At 48.7% G+C, this 12,163-nt stretch overlaps 1 protein-coding gene across 1 annotated transcript in view; it reads left to right on the forward strand.

Annotated features, from left to right (window-relative positions):
* Positions 1–12,163, forward strand: part of LOC308320302 (cadherin-2-like) — a gene marked incomplete at both ends in the record, with an annotated part of 172,678 nt that overhangs the window by 133,838 nt on the left and 26,677 nt on the right. The window contains 3 exons of the mRNA XM_080770615.1: positions 1,347–1,600; positions 4,314–4,456; positions 11,094–11,327. Of these exons, the coding sequence (XP_080626741.1) occupies positions 1,347–1,600; positions 4,314–4,456; positions 11,094–11,327 (631 nt within the window). The remainder of the gene's footprint in view (positions 1–1,346; positions 1,601–4,313; positions 4,457–11,093; positions 11,328–12,163) is intronic.

Below are 12,163 nucleotides of genomic sequence, written 5' to 3' on the forward strand. Positions count from 1 at the left end.
TTAATTTATTTAAAGACCTTTTAATAAGCGTCGTACGAAGCCAACTCTTGTCGTAAAACAAATCGTGACAACACACAGAATGTTTGGCCAAATACAGATCATTCTGGCGGTCCTTGACATGAAAAGGGTGACGTAGAAACGTAGTTTATTTTCTTTCAGAAAACGGATGAAACTCTCTAAATGAATCATTTTAGCGATAATGAATGAGGCTCACTGATCGCCATCCTTCATGCGTCGTGCGATTGAACCATAGACTGTAAAAAAATATGGACAAAGCGTTCCCCCGGGTCTAACATGGACGTAAAATTAAGCCTGTAATTCCCTGCACTGTAAATTGCCATATTTCTAGATGCCGTTTTGGCCCAGCTGGCCCCATTGGCTGGCCCAGACAACCAGGCGGGACTTCCCCCCCTTACTCTTCGTTGGTTTTTGTTTTGACTGAACGGGGTGGCTCCCGTTCATAGACTGTAGCTCATAGCAGAACATACGTGACTTATTGTAAAAAGAATTATAAATGGGACCATAATTTTCCAAAAATAATAATATGACATGAGAAATGAGACTTTAAACTAGTGACTGGAAGCAGAAAGTATTCATGACCATGTTTACTAAGGTAATACAGTCTAGATGAAGTTGGGCCTCTATGGAGCTATGGGGTTTTTTTGGGCCCAATGACAGCGCCACAACAGGCCATTATATGAACTTTCAGGAAGTCCCGATTTCCTTAGTGGCTTCACGAAATATCTGTCTGACTGCCACCCTGGATTGAACGCTATCTTGTAGATCAGATACAACGCACTCGCGGCCAAGGAATGACGAACGCTAATTGGATGAACACAGGAGTCATTATTTTTAAATTGGGCTGTCCTTCCTTCCTCTTCTGCAAAGCCGCTGTAATGAGCAACTTAAAAGATGGACTTTGACAGCTAACGATGTTAACCATAAACAATGCTTATGGGACACAATGAGATTTCACACAGTTGTGCATGGCACCGCACTCCTGTAACCTTCACCGGAGAGAGAGAGAGAGAGAGAGAGAGAGAGAGAGAGAGAGAGAGAGAGAGAGAGAGAGAGAGACTGAAGCAATTGGCTTTCAAGGGGGTCCTCTAGTGCATTATAGGCATATTTATTTAAACTAGCCACCGAGTGGCGCCCTACGAGCTTGCATAGGTCTGCTATTTTTTTAAAGAATCGTGAAAATGTGGCGCAAATTTTTGAATACATATTCTTTCAGAAGACTTTTTTTTGTATTTCGAACGTCGGGCCTATAAATTGGTTAAAAACGTGGCGCAAAAAAGCAAAAAAATAAGTCACCACCTCCCCCTCCCCCCTCTCCTCCTCCGCAGCCCATCGACTTCGAGCCCAACCGCTCCTTCATGCTGACGGTGGTGACCGAGAACGAGGTGGCGCTGGCGCGCGGCATCCACCTGCCGCGCCAGTCCACCTCCACCGTCTCCGTGCGCGTGCTGGACGTCAACGAGGCGCCCGAGTTCACCCAGAACCCCAAGTCCCTCAAGCTGGAGGAGGGCCTGTTCACGCACTCCCTGCTCACCGCCTTCACCGCTCAGGACCCCGACCGCTACATGAGACAGACCATACGGTACGTACTACTAGGCTGAGTGCGTGCGTGCGTGCGTGCGTGCGTGCGTGCGTGCGTGCGCGAGTGCGCGAGTGTGAGTGTGTGTGGGTGTGCGAGAGGCGTGAGCGTGCGAGTGCGAGTGCACTGTGATTGTATTGCTGTATTGTTGTATTGTTCTCTCTGCTTTGGCAATGTAAACGTATGTTTTCTCCTGCCAATAAAGCCCTTTGAATTGAAATTGAATTGAATTGCATGTAAAAATGGCAGTGTGACCGGCTTGTAGACTCCGGTTTGCTGGTCCTAAAAAGCAGTGTGACCTTGTAGACTCCGGTCTGCTGGTCCTAAAAAGCAGTGTGACCTTGTAGACTCCGGTCTGCTGGTCCTAAGAAGCAGTGTGACCTTGTAGACTCCGGTCTGCTGGTCCTAAGAATCAGTGTGACCTTGTAGACTCCGGTTTGCTGGTCCTAAAAAACAGTGTGACCTTGTAGACTCCGGTTTGCTGGTCCTAAGAAGCAGTGTGAGCTTGTAGACTCCGGTTTCCTGGTCCTAAGAAGCAGTGTGACCGTGTAGACTCCGGTTTCCTGGTCCTAAAAAAAGCAGTGTGACCTTGTAGACTCCGGTTTGCTGGTCTTTAGAAGCAGTGTGACCTTGTAGACTCCGGTTTGCTGGTCCTAAGAAGCAGTGTGACCTTGTAGACTCCGGTTTGCTGGTCCTAAGAAGCAGTGTGACCTTGTAGACTCCGGTTTTCTGGTCCTAAGAAGCAGTGTGACCTTGTAGACTCCGGTTTGCTGGTCCTAAGAAGCAGTGTGACCTTGTAGACTCCGGTTTGCTGGTCCCAAGAAGCAGTGTGACCTTGTAGACTCCGGTTTGCTGGTCCTAAAAAACAGTGTGACCTTGTAGACTCCGGTTTGCTGGTCCTAAGAAGCAGTGTGAGCTTGTAGACTCCGGTTTCCTGGTCCTAAGAAGCAGTGTGACCGTGTAGACTCCGGTTTCCTGGTCCTAAAAAAAGCAGTGTGACCTTGTAGACTCCGGTTTGCTGGTCCTAAGAAGCAGTGTGACCTTGTAGACTCCGGTTTGCTGGTCCTAAGAAGCAGTGTGACCTTGTAGACTCCGGTTTGCTGGTCCTAAGAAGCAGTGTGACCTTGTAGACTCCGGTTTGCTGGTCCTAAGAAGCAGTGTGACCTTGTAGACTCCGGTTTGTGACCTTGTAGACGATACAATACGATAAAAAGCACTATTCGGTCGGCGGCCAGTTCCAGATATTTTTGGGGGTCCTTGACAGGAAAAAGGTTGAGCACCACTGACATATAAACAATACAGAAAACTGTGTAGCATTTAGAAGACATTTGTAGAATTGTCCTCAGGTCAAAATGGGTTACGTTTGTCTCCCTCGGGTGTACATATAAGTCTTGATCTCTATAGTGTGGTGAGTACATGTTTGGCTGCTAACGAGCCTCTGAGTCTTGTTGAACCCGCGTCGACTTTAGGAGCCACGCTGCTCCGTATTGAACAGATTGGCGACCGCGCCGACGAGTCACTGTCTTTGATCCGTACGGCTTGTCCAATTACTCCACACGTCCCACTTTGAGTTCTCCTTTGTACGTTTGATGTGTGTTTTATTGAAGGAATAATACACGCATGGCCATGCATATATTTGTTAAAAAGGATTACACTTTTTTTTCTTTTTTTCCCCCCTTTGTGGTCCTGTGATGTAACGACTTACTTTTACGGTACTACTGTTTTCCTATGAACATTGTAGCAATGCTGCTATAAGCAACATTATGTCAAAATTGTAATGACCTTTTATTTATATTTATATTATGGACGACAAGACGAAATATTGCCGTCTTTGTAATGGATGCCAAGGACGTAGCGAGGCCAACATTTTTACTTTTTTTTTTTTTTTTTCATCCATTTTTTGAAAATTCCTCTAATCTGGTGTACAGGTGATGACATGCACATTACATGCATAATATAATTACAAATTCTTTCTTACTTTATAATGGGCACTCAGAGCCTAAACTGAGGCCCCGCCCACTGGTGCTTAAAGAGTTAATGAATTACTTAATTATTATGTTTTTCCAAAACAATTTAGTCTCCTCTGTGACACATCTGGGGTCCACAATCTGCATTCAACGATTTTCCTATAGAAGCTTTGCCATTGGTCGATTTGCCTGCATTGTATTGTATTGTATTGTATACTTTATTAGTCTCCCGAGGAAGAAATTTGTCTTAGAAATTTGTCTTTGTGTAAGACATGTGTGTCCATGAGAACAGTTCGGTGGAAAGTTCATTTCCCATGTGTTTGTGTAAGTGTGTGTTCCTGGCATATCTCCCCAAGGTCATGTCACGTTGCCTCAAAGTCCTGCGTTATCATGGCGAGTTCAGTGGAAACGAACACGGCCCATAGTCTGAAGACACAACAACAGGTGTCAGGGAGGGTGGAGGTTGAGGTGGGGGGGGGGGCAGAGGATCCTTTCTTCGCTGTCTCTTCTTGATGTCTACTTCCTGATTGGTTGAGTCATTTCGACTTTACCAATGACAAAGCCTCTAGGAACAGCAGATCCGTTTGCTCTCGGGGCTGAACTGAACCTGTCGGGAACTGCCGTGGTAAAACAAACCGTCCCCGACACGACACGTCAGAGGACCGCTGTGGGGTTCTGAAATGTTCTGATACTGTTGGTTATTTATTACCGCGCTCTCTGATTGGTCCCCCCCCCCCCCCCCCCCGCAGGTACTCCAAGCTGTACGACCCGGCCAATTGGCTGGAGATCGACCCCGTGAACGGACGCATCTCCACCATCGCCACGCTGGACAGAGAGTCTCCCTACGTCAAGCACAACATGTACAACGTCACGTTCATGGCCACAGACAACGGTAAGAACAATACAACATGTACAACGTCACATTATGGCCACGGACAACGGTAAGAACAATACAGGTACAACGTCACGTTCATGGCCACAGACAACGGTAAGAACAATACAGGTACAACGTCACGTTCATGGCCACAGACAACGGTAAGAACAACATGTACAATGTCACGTTCATGGCCACAGACAACTGTAAGAACAATACAACAACTCACATTCATGGCCAAGGACAACTGTAAGAACAACATGTACAACGTCACGTTCATGGCCACAGACAACGGTAAGAACAATACAACATGTATAACGTCACGTTCATGGCCACAGACAACGGTAAGAACAACATGTATAACGTCACGTTCATGGCCACAGACAACGGTAAGAACAATACAACATGTATAACGTCACGTTCATGGCCTCAGACAACGGTAAGAACAATACAACATGTATAACGTCACGTTCATGGCCTCAGACAACGGTAAGAACAATACAACATGTATAACGTCACGTTCATGGCCACAGACAACGGTAAGAACAATACAACATGTATAACGTCACGTTCATGGCCACAGACAACGGTAAGAACAACATGTATAACGTCACGTTCATGGCCTCAGACAACGGTAAGAACAATACAACATGTATAACGTCACGTTCATGGCCTCAGACAACGGTAAGAACAATACAACATGTACAACGTCACGTTCATGGCCTCAGACAACGGTAAGAACAATACAACATGTATAACGTCACGTTCATGGCCACAGACAACGGTAAGAACAACATGTATAACGTCACGTTCATGGCCTCAGACAACGGTAAGAACAATACAACATGTATAACGTCACGTTCATGGCCTCAGACAACGGTAAGAACAATACAACATGTACAACGTCACGTTCATGGCCACAGACAACGGTAAGAACAATACAACATGTATAACGTCACGTTCATGGCCACAGACAACGGTAAGAACAACATGTATAACGTCACGTTCATGGCCTCAGACAACGGTAAGAACAATACAACATGTATAACGTCACGTTCATGGCCTCAGACAACGGTAAGAACAATACAACATGTATAACGTCACGTTCATGGCCACGGACAACGGTAAGAACAATACAACATGTATAACGTCACGTTCATGGCCACAGACAACGGTAAGAACAATACAACATGTATAACGTCACGTTCATGGCCTCAGACGATGGTAAGAACAACATGTACAACTTCACGTTCATGGCCACAGACAACGGTAAGAACAATACAACATGTACAACGTCACGTTCATGGCCACGGACAGCGGTAAGAACAATACAACATGTACAACGTCACGTTCATGGCCACAGACAACGGTAAGAACAACATGTACAACGTCACGTTCATGGCCACAGACAACGGTAAGAACAATACAACATGTATAACGTCACGTTCATGGCCACAGACAACTGTAAGAACAACATGTACAACGTCACGTTCATGGCCACGGACAACGGTAAGAACAATACAACATGTACAACATCACGTTCATGGCCACGGACAACGGTAAGAACAATACAACATGTACAACGTCACGTTCATGGCCACGGACAATGGTAAGAACAATACAACATGTACAACGTCACGTTCATGGCCTCAGACGACGGTAAGAACAATGCAATGTCACCGTCATGACCTCGGATAACAGTGAGACACAGGGCACTTAGCTTTGACTCATTCATTCCAACCTCTTTTTGTTCTCGAAAGACATCGAGGTTGGCCTCCTTTGAAAGACATCGAGGCTGGCCTCCTTTGAAAGACATCGAGGTTGGCCTCCTTCGAAAGACATCGAGGCTGGCCTCGTTTGAAAGACATCGAGGTTGGCCTCCTTTGAAAGACATCGAGGCTGGCCTCCTTTGAAAGACATCGAGGCTGGCCTCCTGTTAAAGACATCGAGGCTGGCCTCCTTTGAAAGACATCGAGGCTGGCCTCCTTTGAAAGACATCGAGGCTGGCCTCCTGTTAAAGACATCGAGGCTGGCCTCCTTTGAAAGACATCGAGGCTGGCCTCCTGTTAAAGACATCGAGGCTGGCCTCCTTTGAAAGACATCGAGGCTGGCCTCCTTTGAAAGACATCGAGGCTGGCCTCCTGTTAAAGACATCGAGGCTGGCCTCCTTTGAAAGACATCGAGGCTGGCCTCCTTTGAAAGACATCGAGGCTGGCCTCCTTTGAAAGACATCGAGGCTGGCCTCCTGTTAAAGACATCGAGGCTGGCCTCCTTTGAAAGACATCGAGGCTGGCCTCCTGTTAAAGACATCGAGGTTGGCCTCCTTTGAAAGACATCGAGGCTGGCCTCCTGTTAAAGACATCGAGGCTGGCCTCCTTTGAAAGACATCGAGGCTGGCCTCCTGTTAAAGACATCGAGGCTGGCCTCCTTTGAAAGACATCGAGGTGAAAGACATCGAGGTTGGCCTCCTTTGAAAGACATCGAGGTTGGCCTCCGGTCATTCCAGGTTGGTCATTTCAGGTAACCTGACTCCGCCAGCTGGTGGCAGCAGTGAGTCCCTCCTCCTGCTCCCATCTGGTCCCTCTCGGGCAGAGACGGTTGAACTCCGATCCATTTCTGACCGGAGAGAGATATGCGGCCGCATGCGGTCCGCTAGAGGCGGGATCAAGGACAAGGCATTGAACCCCTACCATGAAATGTTCTATATGAGCAGGGCCTGGCTGTATAAACAAGGTCTTGAGCTTAGTCCAGTTACCCTGCAGGGTAAACGTATAGTACCTTTCCTTTCCTTTCCTGCCTCGGTCCGAAAACCTCCTGCTCGTACAGTGACAAGCAGAGCTTTTATATACAAGTCCCATCAATTGCGTTCTCCACCTGAAGTGTGTTTCTGGCCTGCATGTGGCGTGCCGCATAACGTAGCCGTAGCTTTTTAGGACAGACCCCCCCCGCCCGCCCCACCGAGCGCCCAGTGCTCTCCACTCACCTCGACCCATTTTCCTGAATATAAGACTATACGTTTTTGAGGGGTGCTATAGCCCCTCCTATACACACATGGGTTTAATTGTTTGTCTTTAGTTCAATGTTTGTTTAATAGACGCCGTCGACAACGAAGAGAACATCTAGGTCATAATGCGCCTCATTACGTCATTTATTGTCCCGTTATGGTTAATGGCGTTTCATGTTTGTGTTGCGGCACCGTTTGTGCCAACACACACGGTAACTGGTATGGGAGTTGGGGGTGGTCTTATTATAATCAGAGTCGTCTTGCATTGGGGACAATACGGTAACTGGTATGGGAGTTGGGGGGTGGTCTTATTATAATCAGAGTCGTCTTGCATTGGGGACAATACGGTAACTGGTATGGGAGTTGTATCAGTGCCAGGAGGTCACACTGTCTGAGCTGACACACAGTGAAGAGGAGGACACACTGTCTGAGCTGACACACAGTAAAGAGGAGGACACACTGTCTGTGTTGACACACAGTGAATAGGAGGACACACTGTCTGTGCTGACACACAGTGAAGAGGAGGACACACTGTCTTTGCTGACACACAGTGAAGAGGAGGACACACTATCTGTGCTGACACACAGTAAAGAGGAGGACACACTGTCTGTGCTGACACACAGTAAAGAGGAGGACACACTATCTGTGCTGACACACAGTAAAGAGGAGGACACACTGTCTGTGCTGACACACAGTGAAGAGGAGGACACACTGTCTGAGCTGACACACAGTAAAGAGGAGGACACACTGTCTGAGCTGACACACAGTAAAGAGGAGGACACACTGTCTGAGCTGACACACAGTAAAGAGGAGGACACACTGTCTGTGCTGACACACAGTAAAGAGGAGGACACACTGTCTGAGCTGACACACAGTAAAGAGGAGGACACACTGTCTGAGCTGACACACAGTAAAGAGGAGGACACACTGTCTGAGCTGACACACAGTGAAGAGGAGGACACACTGTCTGAGCTGACACACAGTAAAGAGGAGGACACACTGTCTGTGCTGACACACAGTAAAGAGGAGGACACACTGTCTGTGCTGACACACAGTAAAGAGGAGGACACACTGTCTGAGCTGACACACAGTAAAGAGGAGGACACACTGTCTGTGCTGACACACAGTAAAGAGGAGGACACACTGTCTGTGCTGACACACAGTAAAGAGGAGGAGACACTGTCTGAGCTGACACACAGTGAAGAGGACACACTGTCTGAGCTGACACACAGTGAAGAGGAGGACACACTGTCTGTGCTGACACACAGTAAAGAGGAGGACCACTGTCTGTGCTGACACACAGTGAAGAGGAGGACACACTGTCTGTGCTGACACACAGTGAATAGGAGGACACACTGTCTGTGCTGACACACAGTGAAGAGGAGGACACACTGTCTGAGCTGACACACAGTAAAGAGGAGGACACACTGTCTGTGCTGACACACAGTAAAGACTAGGACACACTGTCTGAGCTGACACACAGTGAAGAGGAGGACACACTGTCTGTGCTGACACACAGTGAAGAGGAGTACACACTGTCTGAGCTGACACACAGTGAAGAGGAGGACACACTGTCTGAGCTGACACACAGTAAAGAGGAGGACACACTGTCTGTGCTGACACACAGTGAAGAGGAGGACACACTGTCTGTGCTGACACACAGTGAAGAGGAGGACACACTGTCTGAGCTGACACACAGTGAAGAGGAGGACACACTGTCTGAGCTGACACACAGTAAAGACTAGGACACACTGTCTGAGCTGACACACAGTGAAGAGGAGGACACACTGTCTGTGCTGACACACAGTGAAGAGGAGGACACACTGTCTGAGCTGACACACAGTGAAGAGGAGGACACACTGTCTGAGCTGACACACAGTGAAGAGGAGGACACACTGTCTGTGCTGACACACAGTAAAGAGGAGGAGGCTCTGTACTATAGGCCCCCGCTATACCGATTCCTCTAACCAGCAATCTGGATTCAATAAAAAAAAAACTGCGACAATCTAAAAGCCTGTGGTTCTGCTCATTTCGGTGCTTTCGAATGCTTTCCTCCAAAGCCATCAGAATCCGTAAAACACTGGCCTATGGGGTTCACTTGGTCAGGATGTGTGTGCGGCATTTATATAGCTAGGGTTTAAGGGTGGTCACTAGATAGAGGGGATAGAGAGGAATATAGACAACGCAGCTACTGTCTTCTGCTGCTTCCGTCCGCATCATGCTCTCATCGGACGCCCCGTCAGGAATGTCCTCCTCTTGTCTCCCCCCCTCGACCGACTCCCCCCCCCCCCCCCTCCTCGCGGCGCACACAGCTCGCCCATTCATTCGTTCGTTCGTTCGTTCGTTCCCGAACGGAAAAAAACAAACGGCGCTTCCTGTTTTCGTGCGTCTCTCTCGGGGGGTCGATCCGCTTGTCTCTCTCAATTTAACACCCCCCCACCCCCCCCCCCCTTCCCCGCTCCCACACCGCTGCCTCAGATTGCGTCCTCGTCCCTCCACCGCCCCGCGAGAGAGAGAGAGAGAGAGAGAGAGAGAGAAGATTCTCTTGTCTTCCCCAAAGTGGAAAATAGTTTGAGACGGAATGTCAAGACGACGGCGATGGCTCCGGACAGACCCCGTCAACACGCGCGCACACGCGCACACACACACACACACACAGACACACACACACAGACACACACACACACACACACACGCGCACACGCACACGCACACGCGCACACACACACACACACACACACACAGACACACACACACACATGCACCATCCCACCACATAGAGACGCTGCTGTGCTCTTATAACGCACACACACACGCCCACCCACGCACGATAGCAACACACGCACGCATGCAAGCACGCACGCACGCTAGCAATGCACGCACGCACGCACGCACGCTAGCAACGCACGATAGCAACGCACAATAGCAACGCAACGCACGCACGCTCGCTATATAGGCTACTGTCTTTTACAGTGCCTCTCAAAGGGATTGCACTGAGAAGTGCAATAACACACAGCTGCGTAGCGCTCGCGCCGAAACGTAGGCGAACGCGGCCAGGTGTCCGTGTGCGCCGCGCGTGTCTATATGGACACGCAACCTTAATTAGTATAATTAGTAACACCTTGTGAGTTGTGACGGAACATTGCGTTACTATTTGTGCCTACATGATGGCTGGCTGTGGAAAAAAGGCCCATTGTTGTTACTGTGACATCCAAAAGTTTGAGTATAAAGTTTTTGGGGCCAAATGCATAATATCTGTGTGGAGGGTCCTTCGTAGAATCGGCCTGGGGCTTTAGCGGTTTAAACGTTTAACCCATTCTGACCTGAAATCAGATTCATACGAGGTTTTCCACTGGACACACACACACTGGTCCGATTATCCCATTCTGACCCGAGATCAGATTCTAAAAAATGTCAGTCGTTCTTCGATTTTTCAAAAAAATAGCAGACCTACAATAGCAGATCTATCATTAAAGAACCACCGTTCTTCTTCGGCCCATAGAATCTCAGGTCAGAATGGGTCAAAGAGCGCTAGCTGGCTACACACTGGCATATTATGTCGTAACGACCTCCGGGGACGGACGGACGGTCAGTCATCAATCAACGACGATTATAAACGTAATAATGTCCCTCCTTTGTCTTACTTAACAGGCAACCCCGCGGCCAGCGGCACCGGCACCCTGCAGATGTTCCTGCTGGACATCAACGACAACGCCCCGCGCGTCTCCCCGCCGGAGGTGGAGATCTGCGAGAAGCCCGAGCCCAACGGCATCAACGTGACGGCCACGGACCTGGACCTGACGCCCAACGCCGGGCCCTTCGCCTTCGAGCTGGCCAACCGGCCCCTGGCCGTCCGGCGGAACTGGACGCTCACGCGCCTCAGCGGTCAGTTTCGGAACGGTGACGTGACGTGACGTGACGTGACGTGACGTGACGTGTCGTGCTGTGCTGTACTGTACTGTACTGTACTGTACTGTACTGTACTGTACTACAGTACTGTACTGTACTGTACTGTACTGTACTGTACTGTACTGTACTGTACTGTACTGTACTGTACAGGAGCCCTCCTCCCTGGCCTGTGTGTCTGTGTGTTAGGACACAGGGGTCCAGGGACCCATGTGACCCAGACACACACACACACACACACACACACACACACAGCTGTCTATAGGAGTGTTTTTGCACCACTCACTCAAAGATCACACCTGTGTGAAGTGAGCGGTGCAACTATACATGTATTTAAAGTTACTGTTTACTGTACTGGGCTCTGTATACCGTATTGTATAATACTGTGCTCTCTCTAATGTACTTCCCCGGGAAACATCCAGAAACGCGACCAGGGGGGGGTTCCGGCGAGGTTCCGGCGAGCCTTCCCGCGTCCGAAAGAAACCCCATAGGAACACTGGGGAGAGAAATTACATTGTTACCGTGTCGCAGCTTTCCGTGCTCGGACACGACACAGGCACAGACACAGGGGGACACACATAGCTCCTCAATGGAACCGGAGGCTGCCGCTCAAAAATATGAACCTGATATTAACCCCCGCAAGCTCAGGATATAGATACGTGGTATACAAGATGTGACCAGATTTGACATTTGATATACTGTATATTCTCTGAAAGAATATACAGTATTACTTTTCACATTTTCAAGATCTTTCAAAAGCAGCAGAGCTATTCAAGCTCGCGCTATATGAGCCTGTGTAGACCTGCTATTTTTCA

This window comes from Protomyctophum bolini (genome assembly GCF_963924005.1).
Source record: "Protomyctophum bolini genome assembly, chromosome: 8".
Classification (NCBI taxonomy): Eukaryota; Metazoa; Chordata; class Actinopteri; order Myctophiformes; family Myctophidae; genus Protomyctophum; species Protomyctophum bolini.